The sequence below is a fragment of the Artemia sp. Qi Xiang Cuo genome, chromosome 3 (assembly GCF_049724085.1).
Source record: "Artemia sp. Qi Xiang Cuo chromosome 3, ASM4972408v1, whole genome shotgun sequence".
Taxonomy (NCBI): Eukaryota; Metazoa; Arthropoda; class Branchiopoda; order Anostraca; family Artemiidae; genus Artemia; species Artemia sp. Qi Xiang Cuo.
The window spans coordinates 12,578,658-12,599,542 of record NC_142796.1 but is presented as its reverse complement, the minus strand read 5'-3'; the positions used below and the strand labels follow the sequence as shown (position 1 = coordinate 12,599,542).

Sequence of the window (20,885 nt, the reverse complement as noted above, 5' to 3'; positions counted from 1 at the left end):
AAAAGGACAACCAAAAAACTTGGAATCACTTTTTCTTTTGGTTAACTAAATAATAATAACAATAATAATTTAATGTAAACCAGTTCAAGAAACGAAATAGAAGTCGAGCGCTGAAATAGAAAAATAAACTCGAATTACGATTAAAAATAAAAAAAGAAGGACAATAAGATACAAATATTGTTACTGAAACCTCGAAGAGGAAAGTTAAGTACATGGATTGATGCTTACCAATCGACTGTTTCCTGATCTCAGGGATAAATAAAAGAGGGTCATCAACGTGGCACTTATCCCAAACAAACAGCTTTTGTAATGTTCTTTTTAAAGTAGTTTGACAGTAGCTTTCGAAAATTACATCTACCGGAATTGGATTTCGTTCCACAGAGTGAATCCTGACGATGTCTCAACAGCTTTTGTAATGTTCTTCTTCTTTGTTTTTATATCCACATATAACGATTCCTCTTAAAGCCGTTTGACAATAGCTTTCAAAAATTACTTCTATTGGATTTTGTTCCAAAGAGTGAATCCCAACGATGTCTCAACAGCTTTTGTTAATGTTCCTGTTAAAGTAGTTTGACAGTAGCTTTCGAAAATTACATCTACTGGATTTGGATTTCGTTCCACAGCGTGAATCCTAACGATATCTCAACAGCTTTTGTAATGTTCTTCTTTGTTTTTATATCCACATATAACGGTTCCTCTTAAAGCAGTTTGACAATAGCTTTCGAAAAGTACTTCTACTGGATTTCGTTCCACAGAGTGAATCCCAACGATGTCTCAACAGCTTTTGTTAATGTTCCTGTTAAAGTAGTTTGACCAGTAGCTTTCGAAAATTACATCTACTGGATTTGGATTTCGTTCCACAGCGTGAATCCTAACGATGTCTCAACAGCTTTTGTAATGTTCTTCTTTGTTTTTATATCCACATATAACGGTTCCTCTTAAAGCAGTTTGACAATAGCTTTCGAAAATTACTTCTACTGGATTTCGTTCCACAGAGTGAGTCTCAATGATGCCTCAACAGCTTTTGTAATGTTCTTCTTTGTTTTTATATCCACATATAACGGTTCCTCTTAAAGCAGTTTGACAATAGCTTTCGAAAATTACTTCTACTGGATTTCGTTCCACAGAGTGAGTCTCAATGATGCCTCAACAGCTTTTGTAATGTTCTTCTTTGTTTTTATATCCACATATAACGGTTCCTCTTAAAGCAGTTTGACAATAGCTTTCGAAAATTACTTCTACTGGATTTCGTTCCACAGAGTGAATCTCAATGATGCCTCAACAGCTTTTGTAATGTTCTTCTTTGTTTTTATATCCACATATAACGGTTCCTCTTAAAGCAGTTTGACAATAGCTTTCAAAAATTACTTCTACTGGATTTCGTTCCACAGAGTGAATCCCAATGATGTCTCAACAGTTTAACACATAGAACAATTACAAAAGCAAAAACAATTACAATTACAATAGAACAATAACACATAGCAATAACAATAGCAAAAATAAAAACACACATAATAGGACATCTAGTACTATAATGACAATACAACAAAATAACACATAATACTAGCTCACAGAATAATAATAATAATTACAACAAGAATAATATTAACAACTCACAACCTCACTAACCTTAAACTATCATAAATTATCAAAAAAATTAGTGTATGGCATGCCCAATCGGACCAATTCAGCCAACCTTTTAGAATCATCAACATTTGTATTTTTTAAAATCTTCTCAAGCCAATTAACCCCTCCAAAATGCGTGAAGAACACATTATACCTTCATTACATATTATTCATTTTGTATTTCAGTGGTATATTTATCAATATATATTAAAAATGTGTATTGTTTCTCTTTTCATTTTTATTGTAAAGCTTGGACTTAATTTCAGCTCAGTGAAAAGTTTCTTATTTCATTCAGTATGAAAGCCTCCACACCTTGCTCCATAAAACCTCCTAACGCAATATAAGGTCTCTAAAATAACTGGGAGCAGTGTTACACCCCCTCAAAAAGGTGTTTTCCTTGTATTCGTCATACTTTGGTGATTACTCAGAAAATGTTCCAGTCCATTTTTTCCACTGTATTGTTTTTCTGTTTTGTTTTAATTTTAATTTTTTGGACTTAAATTCAGCTCATTGAATAGCTTCTTGTTTTATTCAGCATTGGTGCGTCCACACCTTTCTCTATAAAATTTCCTACCGCAATATTTAGGTCTCTAAAAGTAGTCTAAAAAAAACTGGGAGCCCTGGTACATCCCCCTAAAAAATTTTCTACTTGAATTCATCATACTTTGGTAATTAATCCATGTTCCAGTCCATTTTTCCCCTCCCAACGCCACAGTGCTCTTCGAAACCGTCTTCTGACTGAAATTAGAGACCCCAGAAAGTTGAAAGCCTTGAACATAAGTAGGAGGAGTTTCAAGCGCTGTTGTCAAACATTTAATTTGATTCCGCGCTTTTAGAGAAAGGCATACCCGTTTGATAGCTGTAAAGTGAATCTCGGGTTCTTAATTTGTTCGCACTAAATGCTGCGCATTAAAGCTGAAAAATACCATTATAATTTTTCATAGTATTTTGTATTTTCTTGTATTACTTTTTGTGCTTGATTTCATCTCATTGAATAGCTTCTTATTTGATTTAGGATGGGTGATGTATATGATGCTTTGGGGGCTTGTTTATCAGCAATTGAGCTGGATCCAGACTACATGAAAGCCTATTATCGTTTTGTCTTTATTTTTTAAGGCCAAAGTTGTTATTTTTAGTGTTATTGGCCTTAATTTTTGGGTTTTATTTCAGCTCATCGAATAGCTTCTCATTTGATTCAGGATGTGTCATGTATATGATGCTTTGGGGGCTGGTTTATCAGCAATTGAGATGGATCAAATTTTGATTTCGTAGCCTATACCATTGTATATCATATGGTGTTTGTATATCATTTTATTATTTTTTCTTTTCATTTTTATTTTAATTTTTAGACTTAATTTCAGTTCATTGAATAGCTTCTTATTTTATTCAGGATGGGTGATGTATATGATGCTTTGGGGGCTTGTTTATCAGCAATTGAGATGGATCAAATTTTAATTTCGTAGCCTATACCATTGAATATCATATGGTGTTTGTATATCATTTTATTATTTTTTCTTCTCATTTTCATTTTAATTTTTAGACTTAATTTCAGCTCATTGAATAAAGAAAGAAAAACGAGCAAAAATGGGGTTTGTATAGGCCAATTGACGATACTGAAAAAACAAAGCGAATATTTCGAGAGGACAAACGCCTCTCTTCTTCAGCGCGAAACGAAACGATGTATCAATAAAAGCCAAAAATTAAAAGAATTAAAACCAACTACCTAACAACCATAAAAGCGAGTTATTCGCCAATATCCGCGATTTGCACAAAATCCAAAAAAACATGAACTGCCATCGACGGATACTAGCGAGCAACTGACAAATGAAAGGAATCAATTCATTCACTTGAAAAAACAAAACGAACCAGCAATTAAATAAGTTGGAAAAGTATGTCATTTGTGCAAAACTATAAAAACCCCATTTTTGCTCGTTTTTCTTTCTTTATGTGATGTCAGGCCAATGTGGTTTAAGAAATTATCTTTGCTCATTGAATAGCTTCTTATTTTATTCAGGATGGGTGATGTATATGATGCTTTGGGGGCTTGTTTATCAGCAATTCAGATGGATCAAATTTTAATTTCGTTGCCTATACCATTGTATATCATATGGTGTTTGTATATCATTTTATTATTTTTTCTTTTCATTTTTATTTTAATTTTTAGACTTAATTTCAGCTCATTGAATAGCTTCTTATTTTATTCAGGATGGGTGATGTATATGATGCTTTGGGGGCTTGTTTATCAGCAATTGAGATGGATCAAATTTTAATTTCTTAGCCTATACAATTGTATATCATATGGTGTTTGTATATCATTTTATTATTTTTTCTTTTCATTTTTATTTTAATTTTTAGACTTAATTTCAGTTCATTGAATAGCTTCTTATTTTATTCAGGATGGGTGATGTATATGATGCTTTGGGGGCTTGTTTATCAGCAATTCAGATTGATCAAATTTTAATTTCGTAGCCTATACAATTGAATATCATATGGTGTTTGTATATCATTTTATTATTTTTTCTTTTCATTTTTATTTTAATTTTTAGACTTAATTTCAGCTCATTGAATAGCTTCTTATTTTATTCAGGATGCGTGATGTATATGATGCTTTGGGGGCTTGTTTATCAGCAATTGAGATGGATCAAGTTTTAATTTCTTAGCCTATACCATTGTATATCATATGGTGTTTGTATATCATTTTATTATTTTTTCTTTTCGTTTTTATTTTAATTTTTAGACTTAATTTCAGCTCATTGAATAGCTTCTTATTTTATTCAGGATGGGTGATGTATATGATGCTTTGGGGGCTTGTTTATCAGCAATTGAGATGGATCAAGTTTTAATTTCTTAGCCTATACCATTGTATATCATATGGTGTTTGTATATCATTTTATTATTTTTTCTTTTCACTTTTATTTTAATTTTTAGACTTAATTTCAGCTCATTGAATAGCTTCTTATTTTATTCAGGATGGGTGATGTATATGATGCTTTGTGGGCTTGTTTATCAGCAATTGAGATGGATCAAATTTTAATTTCTTTGCCTATACCATTGTATATCATATGGTGTTTGTATATCATTTTATTATTTTTTCTTTTCATTTTTATTTTAATTTTTAGACTTAATTTCAGTTCATTGAATAGCTTCTTATTTTATTCAGGATGGGTGATGTATATGATGCTTTGGGGGCTTGTTTATCAGCAATTGAGATGGATCAATTTTTAATTTCGTAGCCTATACCATTGAATATCATATGGTGTTTGTATATCATTTTATTATTTTTTCTTTTAATTTTTATTTTAATTTTTAGACTTAATTTCAGCTCATTGAATAGCTTCTTATTTTATTCAGGATGCGTGATGTATATGATGCTTTGCGGGCTTGTTTATCAGCAATTGAGATGGATCAAGTTTTAATTTCTTAGCCTATACCATTGTATATCATATGGTGTTTGTATATCATTTTATTATTTTTTCTTTTCATTTTTATTTTAATTTTTAGACTTAATTTCAGTTCATTGAATAGCTTCTTATTTTATTCAGGATGCGTGATGTATATGATGCTTTGGGGGCTTGTTTATCAGCAATTGAGATGGATCAAGTTTTAATTTCTTAGCCTATACCATTGTATATCATATGGTGTTTGTATATCATTTTATTATTTTTTCTTTTCATTTTTATTTTAATTTTTAGACTTAATTTCAGCTCATTGAATAGCTTCTTATTTTATTCAGGATGCGTGATGTATATGATGCTTTGGGGGCTTGTTTATCAGCAATTGAGATGGATCAAAATTTAATTTCTTAGCCTATACCATTGTATATCATATGGTGTTTGTATATCATTTTATTATTTTTTCTTTTCATTTTTATTTTAATTTTTAGACTTAATTTCAGGTCATTGAATAGCTTCTTATTTTATTCAGGATGGGTGATGTATATGATGCTTTGCGGGCTTGTTTATCAGCAATTGAGTTGGACCCAGATTACATGAAAGCCTATTACCGTTTGGCCCGCTGTCTTTTGGATTTGAAGAAACCGAAAGAGGCCGAAAAGGTTGTGATAATTTTTGAGGAGAAATTTCCAGACGAAGTGGAACAAGGCTGGTTCAAAGTACTTAAAAAAGATTTGAAAGCTTTGTTGGAAAGTTTGACGGCGCACGAAAATAATGGTAAGGTACGGACGTGATGAAAATTCACATGTCTCGTTTATGTTTTTTCTTTTCATTTCATTGTATGTCTTCCGCACTAGAAAAAAATAAAAATAAAAACAAAGGTAATGACAAATTTAGGTGAAATTAAAGCTGTTATATATATATATATATATATATATATATATATATATATATATATATATATATATATATATATATATATATATATATATATATATATATATATATATATATATATATATATATATATATATATATATATATATATATATATATATATATATATATATATATATATATATATATATATATATATATATATATATATATATATATATACGCACATACCAAGGCTGTATCCAGGGGAAGGGTTAGGGGATTAGGACTTCCCCTCCGCCGAAGTGTTTGCCCAACTTGTAAAAACCTAACAAAAATGTATATAAATAAATTTTTGATGCGTTTTTTATCTTTCTGTAACCCCCCACGAACAAAAATTCTGGATACGGTTTTGGTACGTACGTATATATACGTATTTTTTCTATGCTTGGTATGGTTTGAGGCTATAAAGTTAATGTACTCAGTAATTCTTTAGGTTTAGCCTTAGAATATGAATTGGCTAGTTGATTAAAGTTAGATCAAAGAGTATTTCTAACCTATAAGATTAAAAACTGGTCCTGGTTTCGGCAAAAATCAGCAGTGCCATCTAGGGTTTGCCGTTTCTTAACATTCTTCCAAACTTCGCAGGTGTATTTTTTTTCTGAAATTAAGACCACACTAATTTCTCCTCAATTCTCCTCAACTCACCGACATGTATTTCATGTCATCGCCAGTGCATGCAATTTGCAATGTACATGATCCTGACATTTAGTAGTTAATTTTAGTTTAAGCTGGTAAAACTATCTTTATGTAAGCTAAAAACCGTGTATTTACTAGCTAGGATCCGGTATATTTATGTTAGAAAACTTCAATCCGGAATCAGAACAAGAATTGTCTAGCATAATTCCAGTGATCTGTTATAGAGAATTCCAGGTCTACCCTTCATATAGCGATTTCTTACCTTTCTCGTTTGCTCTCTATAATTATTGTAATACAGTCTTGGACTAATAGTTATAGAATTTGATATCCTTTAAAATTGTAGCTAATAGTAGAGATCATTTTTCTCCAAAATGATTTAAAAAATAAAAAAATTATATCACTAGGGGTCGAGTATCGCTCGGTGAAAAGAATGACAGCTTTTTTAATCTCTTTTGCAGAGAAATCTTTAATTTCATTGACTTTATTTGCTGTAGAAAATGAAAGATTTTCAGGGTTACCATTAGGGTATTGGACGTCACCAATACCCTAATGGGTATTGGACCCATTAGGGTATTGGACGTCTTGGGATTTGTAGCGTCATTCCTAAAAATGTTTCCAAAATTTAAGCCCTCAAAGAGCTTTACCAAGTCCTGACCTATCTAGATTGTTTTTTCACACTGGAAAACAAACAGTTATCTTATTACAAACAGTCATGTTAAATGAAAAATAATTGTATATCCGTATATTTAGTCCCCTTATATGCAAATAAATTATTGTATTTTTCTGCCGTAATGCGTGGCATTTAGTGCATGAAAGATTTTAAGCCGAACTGGCCAGCCATGACAAAAAACAAAAAAGAGAGAAAAAAGTCAATGAAAAACAACAAAGAAGACTGCGGCCAGCAGAGAGAAAAGAAAAAAAAACTAAAACGACGTGGATATTTCGACTCTATGTAAACGTTTCAGTTGCTTTGGTGTTCTCTTTGAAGTACCTCTATTAGCTTCGGTGCCCTACGTGGATCTATTGCAACAATTGTATTTTATTAAAATTGGTGGTTTTTAATTATTTGTTTTTATTATATTTTAGTTTTTATTTGTGTTTCTTCTGCGCTGAAGTCGCCTCGTTTACATAGAGGCGGAATATCCGCGTCGTTTTAGTTTTTCATCTTTTTTCTATAATGGCCGCAGTCTTCTTTATTCTTTTTCATTCAGTTTTTTCTCTCTTTATTGTTTTTTGAGCATTTAGTGCGAAACAATTAAGAATATGAAATTCACTTCAGAGCTGTCTAGCTGTCTTTCTCTAAAAGCGCAGAATTAACTGATGTGCCAACATCAGTTAATTCTACTCAAAGCTTTCACCTTCTAGGGTTACAAATTTCAGTCACCAGACGGTTTTTGAAGAATATTATGGGTTTTGGAGGGGGAAACGAATTTCCTTAAAGTCGTGACCTATCCAGATCCTTCTTTTACGCCAGATAATGGTGGAATGCTAATTTTCAGAAAAAATTATGTTACCATTTTCGAGAAAAAATTGTCATATATAATTATTGCTCCTTTAATGTATTAAGACATTTTAATAATAATTTTCTGAAATATCCCCCAAGCTGTCTCACTACAAAAAATGAAGAACAAACAATAGATTTGTTTTTCTAGTTACTTCACCTTGATAGATTTTAAATATTTTGTTATAACTCAATCAGATTCAGTTGAAATGTTGAAGTGAATGAACGCAGCAATTATGAAATTGTTAAGTTCAGTTCTCTTTTAAGCTCTGTTAAGTTTATTTGATTTTTTTATACTTTCTCTATTAAGTTCTAAGTTAATAAAAAGTGTTCGATTTTTTTTATTTAATTTTTCTGTTAAGTTCGAATCATGACAGAAGCGTTCCATCCTCAAAGCACTTCGGTGTAGACTTGAGAAGATATGTGAACCCCGTCCTACACAGGTATTCGGGATCATTGCTTTTCCTGAGGCGAAAATAATTTCAGTGATTTAAAGAACATGGAAATTGGAACTTGGAATTTTATGACGTTAAAAAATGACTGTCATATCGACATTTTGACTGACGAATTCAGACGATTCGAACTGGATTTATTAGAAGTTTCAGAAACTCATATCCCAGGGGTAGGAAGTATGAAATTAGGTGATATAGAATTTATTTACTCAGGAAGGAAGAATGGGGTAGATAGGCAGGGAATAGGGCTCATGATGAATAAGGAAGCTGCTAAGTCTTGTTTAGGCTGGGAAGGTATTAATAATAGAATACTAATTGCTCATTTTATAACTAAAAAGTTCAGGGTATCAGTTATAGTTGAATGTGTCCCTGTAGAACCGACTGACGGAGATACTAGTGACTCAGATGAATTTTACTTGTAGTTACAGGAACAAATGGACAGGGCCCCAGGTAGAAATCTGGTGTTTTTGCTAGGAAATAATAAAACCCATGCCGGTAGAAATAGGGATATATGGTATCCTAGCCTAAGTAAATTTTGTGAAGGGAAAGAAAAGAGTAATGGATACAGACTCTTGCAATTTCGCAGGTGTAACAATGTAGTTATAACAAATGCTGAATTTAGTCATAAAATAGCTCATAAGTCAACTTGGCGGTTCCAAGATGATAAGATAACTAACCTTATTGATTATGGTATTGCAAACCGAAGAGTAGCAAGATTAATTAAAGATATTAGGGTATGGAGGAATGCTGTTATTGATGTTAAAAGTAAAGTTCACCATCTAGAAGTGTCAAAGGTTAATTTAAAGTTGAAATATCGGAAGAGTAACTGCTTCCTGTGAAGTAAGGGAGTTGTTAGATTCCAAGATAAGAATTTGAGAGATAATTTCCAGGAACAGTTGAACACTATACCTGAGAATATAGAAATTGATAATGTGGAAGGTGGTTGGAATAATTTTAGAAAAATAATTTGTGAAGTTGCTGAAGGGAAGAAAGCTAGAACTGCAGCTAAGAATATTAGTGAAAAAGCTTTATGTTTGATAGAAAGGAGAACAGACTTGTACAAGAATTACCTTAGTCATAGATCATATGAAAACAATAGGAATGTAATGAAAGGGGAGAAAGCATTAAAATATGAACTAAGGAGGTGTGAAGTGGAGGCCATGTATAAAATTACCGAGGATCTGGAAGATGCAGCTAGAGGGCATAATAGTAAAATATTGTACTGGCATGTAATTGAGAGGGAGTAGTATATGCGGACTTGCCACAGTTACAGACAAGTATGGGGCCCAAATTAGTGATGAGAAAAAAACTAAAGGAAGATTGGTCGAACATTTTGAGAAGTTTCTAAACTGAAATAGAGTTGCAATAAAAGATATAGAGGGAAATTGAAAATTTTGTAACAACTTGGATGTGAAGAAAGATTTGTTTTGTGAGGAGGAATTAGTGACAGTACTAAAAGGACTAAAAAATAATAAGGCTCCAGGTGCTGATAGGGTGGTAAATAAGTATCTTAAATATGGTGGCTCGGAGGTTAGAAATAAGTTACTGAAGATTATGAATATGATTTTAGAAAAAGGGGAAGTACCTACCGATTTTAGAAAAACCTTGATTAAGCCTCTTTATAAGAAAGATGATAAAAGTGAGTGTGGTAATTATCGAGGGATTAGTCTGGTCTCTGTAGGTAGTAAATTACTTAGTAATATGAAACTTTTTAGATTGAGAGATGCCGTAGACAAAGCTTTAAGAGAAGAACAGTGCGGTTTTAGAAAAGGTAGAGGAAGTGTCGACCAAATTTTCACTCTTAGGCTAATAACTGAGAAGTGCCTGAGTTTTCAAACACCTTTGGTCCTCAGTTTTATAGATTATGAGCAAGCGTTCGATTCTGTTGATAGAAGGGCTTTAGTAAAGGTTTTATCCTTGTATGGTATACCAGATAAACAAATTAAAGTGATTAGTGCTCTGTGCAAGAATAACATTGCTGCGGGTAAGGTAGCAAATAAGGTTAGCAGCTGGTTTTGTATCAAATCAGGAGTTAAGCAAGGTTGTGTTCTATCCCCCTTTATATGGATTATTTTGAAGTACTTTGTCTGAAGGAGCACAGGAAAGGCGATGGGAGACCACGGAATATAATGGGGAGGAAAAAGTCTCCTGGACTTAGATTTTGCTGATGATTTAAGCATCCTAGATGAAAGTGTGAGCAAAATGAATGAAGTTTTTGAGGTTTTGCGAGTTCAGGGCGCTAGAATAGGTTTTGAAAATTAATGTTAAGAAGACTAAGTGAATAAGGGAATAAGTGAAGATGAGAAGGTGAAGTTGGGTAATGAAAAGATTGATCAGGTGGACAGCTTCACTTACCTTGGTAGTATTATTAGTAAAGATGGTGGGAGCAGTGAAGATGTCAAAAGTAGAATAGCCAAGACTCAGGGTGTTTTATTCACAGTTAAAAAAGTTTGGAAGAATAGGATGATAAGTCTGCACACCAAGATTAGAATATTAGAAGCTACAGTGATGACAGTGGTCAAATAAGGCTCCGAAGCATGGGTGCTTCGAAAAGCGGAGGAAGATTTGCTAGATGTTTTCCAGAGAAATTGCTTAAGGGTTGTTGTGAGTACCCGGGTGACTGATCGTATTTCAAACTATAGGCTGCATGAAAACTGAGGTTCAATATCACTGTCTAGAGCTATAATGAAAGAAAGGTTGAAGTGGCTAGGGCACGTTGTGCGGATAAAGGATGACAGATTGCCGAAGATTGTTCGTTTTTGCCAACCGTCTAGGGCTAAACGGAAGGCAGATCATCATTGTCTGGGGTGGGGGACGTCATAAAGAAAGATTTAAAAGGAAATGGGAACTGCATGGGTGGGTGTAAAAAGCGAGGCTTTGAATAGATTGGGATGGAGGAGGAGCGTGATCAGGTGGGCAAATTCACTTACCTTGGTAGTATTATTAGTAAAGACGGTGGGAGCATTGAAAATTTTAAAAGTAGAATAGCCAAGGATCAGGGTGTGTTTTCACAGATAAAAAAAAGTTTGGAAGAATAGGAAGATAAGTCTGCATACCAAGATTAGAATATTAGGAGCTACAGTGATGACTTTGGTCAAATATGGCTCTGAAGCATTGACGCTCCGAAAAGCGGATGAACATTTTCTAGATGTTTCCCAGAGAAATCGCCTACGAATTGTTCTGGGTACCTAGATGACTTATTTTATTTCAAACAGTAGACTGTACGGAGAGTACGGCTCAATCCCGCTTTCTCGGGCTATAATGAAAGAAAGGTCGAGGAGGCTAGGGCAAGTTGTGCGGATGAAGGATGACAGATTGCCGAAGATTGTTCTTTTCGGCCAACCGTCTAGGGCTAAACGGAAAGCAGGTCGTCGTCGCCTGGGATGGGAGGACGTCATAAAGAAAGATTTAAAGGATATTGGAACTTCATGGGTGAGTGTAAAAAGCGAGGCTTTGAATAGATTGCGATGGAGGAGAAGCATGCGTAGCTGTGTGGGCCTCAGGCGGCTTGGTGCTACAGTGAGTTGTTAGTAGTACTAGTAAATATGTAATATTAAGTTGTCTTTTTCATTTTTTGTCTTCATTTTTATTTACTGTTTCTATAAATTGTTTGTAAAAATATCTTTATTTTCAAGGGATGTAAAGATAAGGCATTATAAAGGCTAAAATTTTTGTCTCCGCCCATTTCAAGTTGGTTTTCACAATCATTTGCTAAATTAAGTGACTCAATTCTAGCCCATAGTTAAAATAAAAAAAATAAATTCAAATTGAAGAATTACAGCTGAATTTGAAATTAAGTTAAAATTATTAAAATAAAAGAAAACAATTTTTTTTTTCTTTGTCTCCACGAAATTTGATATGGGGCTGTTTGTTAGTACCGTCAATGAGACTTTAAAGGGATGTTCTAGTATCTATGAGCTCATTCTTCAATTATAAGGAGAGAAAAAACATAGGTGTTTACGATGTTCTTTTTACCTGACATATTTTCAGAAAGTTCAGTTTAAAAAGCTCAGAAAATTGAGAAAGCTCATTATTAAATGAAAATATCAGATATTTCGAAGGTAAATATGCAGGAAAAGAAAATTTCGTAAGATTAATAAATTTTTAAGTAAATAAAAAATAATAAAGTTTGGTGTCAATATCAAAAGGTTAAATGAGAAACATTAATAAATTAGAAATAAAATGAATCCAAAAACTTTAGCAAAATATTTTCTGGTTAAAATTGCAATAATTTTTATTATTTTCTATTTTATATTCTATAGTTATATTTATACTCGTACTATAATTTTATTCCGATTATAAACAATTGTATTATCTTTAATTTTATATTATTTAATTATTAGGGCGTACTCAATCAGGCTCAAGCTACGTAGAAATGAGCATTGAAGGAAGCCATTATGAAATTATGGCCAGATTAAATAATGAAAGAAATCTCTCACCTGCTGAAGTGTCTTGGAGGAAATCCGCCTATGATTACGAACAACGATTCTGTGGGCATTGTAATACCACTACTGATATAAAAGAGGCTAATTTCTTTGGAGGGTAAGTCACAATTTTTTTGCTTGTATTATTATACATTGATTTTATTGCATGATTATTCGGCTTTTAGATTTTATTTGGCTATTACATTATTATTAGCTTCATCGCATTAGTTATTTATATATATTATGTATTGTTGTTTATGTATATTATTAGTTAGAGTAGAATATGAGTAGAATATTTTTATTTATAACACGTACATAAATAAATGTCACAAAACAGCGCACATGCCTAGTGGCATACTTTAGCGCTGAAAATATTGCCAACGAAAATACACAGCCATTTTCTAACTAAATTTTACAACAACGAAAAAGCAAACCCTAATGAACAAAATGCTTAGCATGTCATAAGATATTTCTTCACCAGTCTTAGAAAATGTCGCTTGTTGCTGCATTCTCGAACTGATTCAGGAATTGAGTTCCAGATTTTTGGGCCAATGTGACGGATGCTGAATCCCGCTCTCGATGTCGGGCGAATTTCGCACGAAAAGTCTGAACGATGCGTAGTAGGATAATTATGAAATTGAGAATTAGTTGAGAAAATGCCAGAGAAATTTACAGGTAAATTACTATATTGATAATCGTGACAAATACTAGAGATAGAAATTAAATGAAGTTGGTCCAAAGAGAAAATTCCTGAAGTCCCATATAGGTGTCTAACTGAAAAGAATCCTCATTGCTTTATTCTGAAGTATTTGGAGAGATTTGAAAACAGACGGAAAGGTAGATGCCCAAACCGAAATGCAATAGAGAAAATATGGGTGGACGAAAGAATAATAAATAGATTTTAGAATAGCTTTAGGAAAAAAGTGACGAAGACGAGTTAGCATGCCAATATTTCGGGAAATTTTTAACGACAGTGTTTTTACATATTTATGAAACGACAAATTTTCATCTAAAATAATCCCAAGATATTTTTTATATATTTACCCTATCTGTTTACAGTAATTATTTTCAAGCAAGCCTGTCAAGAATATTTTTGTTTACTATTCATGGAAAAGGTTGCACTGATTCCCCTATCGACTTTTTGGAGTGGGGGGGGGGGAGACGCGGTCCCTAGAAACAATATGTGGATCCGCCCCTGGTTACCCTTCTTTTCCTCCCTCAGAAGACTGGTCGTTAATGTATTCCTTCTAAAAAAGCTGGTGAAGTATTTGTGGAATAGGCCACACGATATTATTTTATACAAATAAGAATGTCGGTTGGATTGATTCAAATAATAGCTTATCTGAAAACTGCGAGGTAATACTGTAGATGCTTCTCAGATATCAGACGAGTAAATTGTTTTTTATTGCTCACAAGAGAGTATGTGTCTTTTGTTATATTTGTTCTAAAGAAAGTGATTGTGTCTCTATGAAGACTCCATTTACTTAACAGGCTTCAATAAAAGGGCAAGATTTTTACACGTAGTTCGTATGTATACCTTGTTTTTTCTCACGGCTCGAGAATCGAGTTTGAACTTTCAGTTTAAACTTAAAAACCTGTGTTTCTGGTTTTTAAGGGAGTAGGGGGGGGGGGGAAAACGGACGTAGAATTTTAGAGACGGGGATACATGGACTTAGAATTTTATGCTCCGATTCTCCCAAGATAGGAATTGCTATTTTTTTTGGTGTTTTTTTTTTTATGCCTCTTATTGACAAATCTTTTTGCAAGTATATTACGTAGTATCAGGTGACCGAGCTTCGGTCACCTGACAGTTTTTTTTAAAGACAGTTTTTTTTAATAACTTTTATTTTATTCATTTTATTCGACAAACCTGTTTTGCATTTTTACACCGACGAATTATTGTCCTCAATCGACAACCATATAAATTGTAATCTGCTTTTTGAAATATTTAGCACAGACACTCAAGAAAAATCTATTATAACCAGGGTGACCAGACGTCCCGTATTGTGCGGGACAGTCCCGGATTCCGAAACCTCGCCCTGCATTCGAAAACGTCCTGCTTAAAAGATTCAAAAAGATTAAAACATTTTTAGATTTAGAAAAAAAATAGAATTGCTTTAATAAGTTTAATATTTTTTTCCATTTATTCATAAAAATGTTTTAATCTCAATGAAAATGTTTTGATAAAAGCAGACACAGGATTTGTCCTATTGCTATTAAGTGTGATTTATTGTACTATAAGGTAAACCCCTAGCCAAGATGCTTGGGGCAGCTTGTCCTGGTTGCCCTCCCTGCCCTTGAATGGCTCTGAATTCAAAGTAGGCTATATATATGTTTACACTCTAGGGTGGGGGGGGGGGCTCAAAGTTCTTTTCTGACACAAAGGAATGTTATAGGCTATTTGGAATCAGAAGGCTATGAAATTCTTGTTCTAAAAGTATACCTATTCGGAAAGAAACCGTGTGATGAGTTTAAGAAGGAAATCGAAAACAATGTTGTACTTCTAAAAAAGGTACATTCATCAGCCAAATATGATTAAAATAAAAATATAATGACATAAGACGATAAAAGTTTAAGAAACATTTTTGAGTGTTTTTATGAAACCACACACACTTCCTGCTCCTTCCAACGCTCTTCAAATTTTGGTATGTCCCGCATTGGGTCTGAGAAAATCTGGTCACCCTAATTATAACTATTCCAAGTATTTGTGACGTTACTCATACAAAACTTGTGGAAAAATTCGACTGTGGAAAAAACTTTCCAATGATAGATAGAAAGAGAGATTTTATTTCATACAAATATAAACAACACAAATAATTAAATAGAGCCAACAGGGAGCTAAGCTCGAAAGGAAGAAAAACCGGCAACTGTAAGATTCGAACCCATGACCTTCGGATTAGAAGTCCGACGAGCTAAGCAGGCTTGTAAACACTAACAAAGGAAACATAATGATAAGAGATGCATATGAATGTCATGTCATTCATGTAAAAATATTTTTCCAAAATTAAGGCTCTAAACAAATTTCCTAAAGTCGGAACTGATCTTTCGCACCGGAAAATGTTAGTATGCAAATTTTCGTGGATATTGGCGAATGACTCGCTTTATGGTTGATAGGTATTTGGTTTTAATTCTTATATATTTTTTGGCTTTTATTGAATTTTATTCATCTTTTAATTTTTTAGATTTTTCATTTGTTTTTTGTTTTTTCACATTGACTTTCCGCGTTTGTTTTATTGGTTTTTTCTTCAGCACTTTCCTTGATTATATTATATCGTTTCGAGCTGAAGAAGAGAGGCGGTTCTCTTCTCGAAATATTCGCTTTGTTTGTTTATTCAGTATTCTCTTTTGGCCTTAAAAACCCCAATTTTGATCGTTTCCTTTTCTTACACTACTAATCTAGTTGCTAGTTGCAATTAAATCTCCGCTCTAGGTCTAGGTCTAGTTGTTAAGAGATCCCTAGTGTGCCCTAACTTTTCAGAATCATATTGCTGCAGCTGCTCTCTATTGCTCTCTGTTACAGCTGCGCCATATTGCTACAGCTGCAGCTGCGACATCCTTAACTAGGATGTCGCTTCCGCTACAACCATTATTACTATAGTAATTACATGTCATTGTGTAAATCTCGTGATTAGTAAATCACTTTATTGTTATGTATTTTTATTTATGGTTGCTACGTAACCACGTGGAGAGAAATTTTCTTACCTTCAATGCATCAGAAACAAAAGAAATGTAGACGCATTACCTGTCTGGACACATGTATCAGGAACTAGTAGTAGGTATACCAGCTAGGAAAAGTTGCTTGCCCCTCATCGACAAAGATGACCGCGGTCTTTCAGCTGATTGTTATTTTCAAGTCTCTAAATTGTCTCAGGTTTTTAATCAGAATCCTTTCTTTCAATGTGTACATTAAAATTGAAGTTTCGAACCCCTCGAAAACTTTTAAATAGTATGTTTCTTGAAAAATCTCAAAGCTGCAACATATACTTATCTAAAGGCACTATGTGCATTGAGCATAAAGGTTGTCAAGAGGGCGTATCTGCAATTGCTCATGAATGGCCAAGGTTAGTAAGTTGAAAATTTCGGGGAATATTGGGGGGAGGGGGAGTTCCACTAAATTAAAAGATACTAGGTGCATCCAAGTTGCCAAAAGGGCGTATCAGTATTTTGATGACAAAAATATAATAAATGACAGCATCATTTTTTCTACATTTATTAGTTCCAGGAGTTACAAGGACACAAATTTGTAATGTTCATTTTAGCAAAAGAACATTCGAATCTAATTTTGTCTATGAATCGGGTTTAGAATTTTCAGCTTCAGTAGTAAAAAATTAAAACACTTAGTAATTGGTGTTTTATTCCATAAATAGAATTGGAAATTCCACCTTTTCCCTTGCCTTACGAAAAAACAAACCTCTTCATAGGAGTGGAGTGATTGTTCGGTTTATTTCTGTTTTAAGCTTGAATTTATAGCGCTGGCGCAAATATAAATGAATTATTTCTGTGAACAACGCCAGTGCTTGTGCTGTCTGTTAAGATTCTCAGTAAATAAAAAGAAAATTTGAAATAACCTCCATGGATATCCTCTAGATTTAAAAACAGTCTTTATGCTCAGTGATATTTTGATATAATTTAAACATCTATATTTACCATTTACAACGCCCTTTACATCTATAAAATCTCCTGCATCTATATTTCCAACCCCCTCCACATTGAAGAATAACCTCCATGCTCAGTCTTATTAGCAAACTCGGAAAAATTTTAATCGCTCTACATTTACCATCTGCAAAACCCTCTACATCTATAACGCTTCCTGCATCTACATCTGCTTCACCTTCTAAATTTAAGAACAATCTCCATACCCTGTCATTTAAGCATACTCTCGAAAGTTTAAAAACTTTCCCCACAAGATGATCGATACATTAAAATCAAAACTACTTTCGAGTCTATTCGCTGAATCTTCTCTGCTGTTTTTTTTTTTTTTTTTTTTTTTTTTTTTTTTTTTTTTTTGCGTGATTTGCCAATTTGGTCTTCGAAGCTTTCTTTTATTAAGCACGCCTTGTACAAAAATTGACCAAATTAAAAAAAAAAAAACATCGTTTGAATTCAGCAGTTCAGTTCATGACACTTTGTCTCAAGGTAGGATTCCATTACAGAACAGTGTTAGAGCAACACGCCACTTTTTGACTGCCTTCGTGATTGTTCTTTGTCAACTAAAATTACGTTATTGACACCTTCCCAACCTTAACAAGACTTTGAAGCTTCCTTATTCAGCAGCAGTTCTACCTCCCTCATTTGTACCTGAATCCCAACCTTAACAAGACTTCGAAGCTTTTCAACGGCAGTTCTACCTCCTACCTGAACAAACTACCTATTCCACATATTTGCCTTTATATATTCTAGGTCAAATATTTTTACAGCAAAGAGAGAAAAGAGAATTCCCTTGCGCTGGTTTTCGCTCTTAATTGATTTTTATTTCGTAATCATAAACCAGACAAAGAAGTTGGTCTGGGCTTTGCTAAAAAAATATTAAGACTATTCAAGATATTTGTTACCATTCCTGAATCAGCTGTAAATGTCAATCTTTTCCCACTTGCCTTACCTTAGCCCTTCTCTAGTTCCTCCAGAGGCACACAGGGCGTCAGTGATTAGCCTCTAACCTTCCCTTGTGTGGGCCGCTGCGTAGATGTCCTTTCACTCTGAGATGAGACTCGTCTCGAGGGCTCATTCTGTGATGTTCGTACGTTCTACAGTGCGTTTTGTTTGGTCTTCATCGGGGGCGAGTGCCTTCCGGTTGCCAATGGAGGAGCATTTTAGGAAGTATATGATCTAGAATACGATCTAGAATTTTTAATTTCGGTTACTATGGGCCGTGGTTCATCCTTTAGTAGGCTGCAGCTATGACTCCAACCATTATAGTGACCCATCCTTTTCACCTCTGTCCCGTTTATCAAGGTCCTTTAATCCCCATAAAGGTGATCCTAAATACCTAGGCCTTTTTTTTGGAGTCCAATTGCTCGTCATTTCACCATGTGTGCATTTAGCTCGTTATGCACCAAGTCACGACTTAGCTCCTTTTGCTCCGAATTAGGGCGTGGCTCGCTCAAGCAATGTGGTAGGTCTCGTTTTTGCCATGTGCCAGAATTTATAATGCTGTTTTTGTGCTCGTCGACTCCATGATCACCTTCTATTTTCTTGACTATGCTAAACATATTAGACGATTAACATGAAAATTTGGCGTTGAAATTGACCATGCTGTTCTATTTTCTGGAAATATTCCATAGTATTATTTTATTGTATGTATTTTTTATTTATTTAATATTTACAGGGTTGAAAATTTATAGTCAAGTTCAAGTTCCATTTATTTCCTTAAATAGTAATAACAAAAACAATATATGAAAGGACTCACTGGCCCTTTATTTGTGAAACGGCATAGAATAAAAGACTAATATTGAGGCTTGGCATAAACACTACTAAGAAATGCCTAATTTATAAAGACCTAAGTAAAAGAAGTCAACTCATTGACTGTCTACACAAAACAGCTTCCCTCCCATCACCCGACATTAAATAACGAAATAAAATTCTCTACATCATCGAGGATCCAACGCAATCGAAAAAAAAAAAAACAGCCCCCCCCCCCAAAAAAAAACAAAACAAACAAAAACACTATAGAACAACTAAAAATTATTTAATTTTTCCCTTTAATAAAAAACTTTTCATATGTCTTTTAAAGGAGCCAGGTGTTCGTGACTGACGAATCTCAGCAGGAGCCAAGTTCCAAGCACGTCCCACAGTCACGACCAGACCAAAGTCTGAACGAATCGAGGGAGTAGCCGGAATCATCACATCGTCCCAGTTTCGAACTGCGAACAAATTTACTTCCCCTACTAGCTTAAGTAGTCCAGAAAAACGAAATGGGAGATCTCCGTGGAAGAGTTGATATGCCAACGAAGCTAGAGATATAACATAAATATCTCTAATCTTAAGGAGATTAACAGGAGTGTGTTTAGTCGCCTGGAGAACTCTTACCGCTTTCTCATGAAGAAGATGAACAGGAGCAAGTACAGAAGAAAGTGTAGACATCCACACAGACGAACAGTAACATATATAAGGGAAAACGAGAGAGAAATATAAAAGACGGAGTATAGAAAAAGGAAATAAACGCTTTAATTTACGGATGATTCCAAGTCCACGGGAAATTTTCACTCTTATTACTTGAACGTGCCACTTAAACGATAAACTTTCATCCAAAAGAATTCCAAGGAGTTTCACATATCGATCCGGGGGGCATCTAACGGATCCTATCGATGTAGAATCCTCAGAAGTTGTGGGGCTGCTAACACTTGTACGGGAAAAATAAGATGATACGACTTTTTTATATTTTAAGCTAGTTGAGTAATTTCAAACCAAATGAATATCTTCTCAGTCATTGATTGAAGCTTTAGAATAAGGGATAACTCATTCGGAGCTACAGCACCTAGAGTATTGTCATCTGCAAATGCTACCAGTTATTCTCGACTATCAGATGTGGACGCCGAAATAGTCTGAGAGTAACGTTTGTGACACAATCCACAGCAAACATTGGAAATTGGGGTGTTAAGAAGTCGGTAGAGGTCGTTCACATATATCAGGAAAAGGGTTGGCCCAAGAATAGAACCTTGGGGTACTCCGTATTCATTTGGAACTTCCTTGTCTGTATCTTCCATGGCAATAGTCTATAAGGTATGAAGAGAACCAAGACAATGCTTCCCCACGCACACCATGATGAGAAAGTTTACCAATGAGGATTAATAATATTTTTAATATTTAATATTTTCTGGTAATGAAAAGTCCCATGAAGATGTACTGAGATCTTCTATCAGTTTATCCAGCTCCACTGGTGAGCAACAGAATCTCGGTGTATCTTGGGGGACTAATC

The 20,885-nt window shown here is 34.0% G+C and overlaps 1 protein-coding gene across 1 annotated transcript in view; it reads left to right on the top strand.

Annotated features, from left to right (window-relative positions):
- The window catches only part of LOC148953775 (WD and tetratricopeptide repeats protein 1-like), a 76,749-nt gene that overhangs the window by 43,563 nt on the left and 12,301 nt on the right, over positions 1-20,885 (top strand). The window contains exons 9-10 of the mRNA XM_089085895.1: positions 5,551-5,795; positions 12,890-13,088. Coding sequence (XP_088942021.1) covers positions 5,551-5,795; positions 12,890-13,088 — 444 coding nt within the window. The remainder of the gene's footprint in view (positions 1-5,550; positions 5,796-12,889; positions 13,089-20,885) is intronic.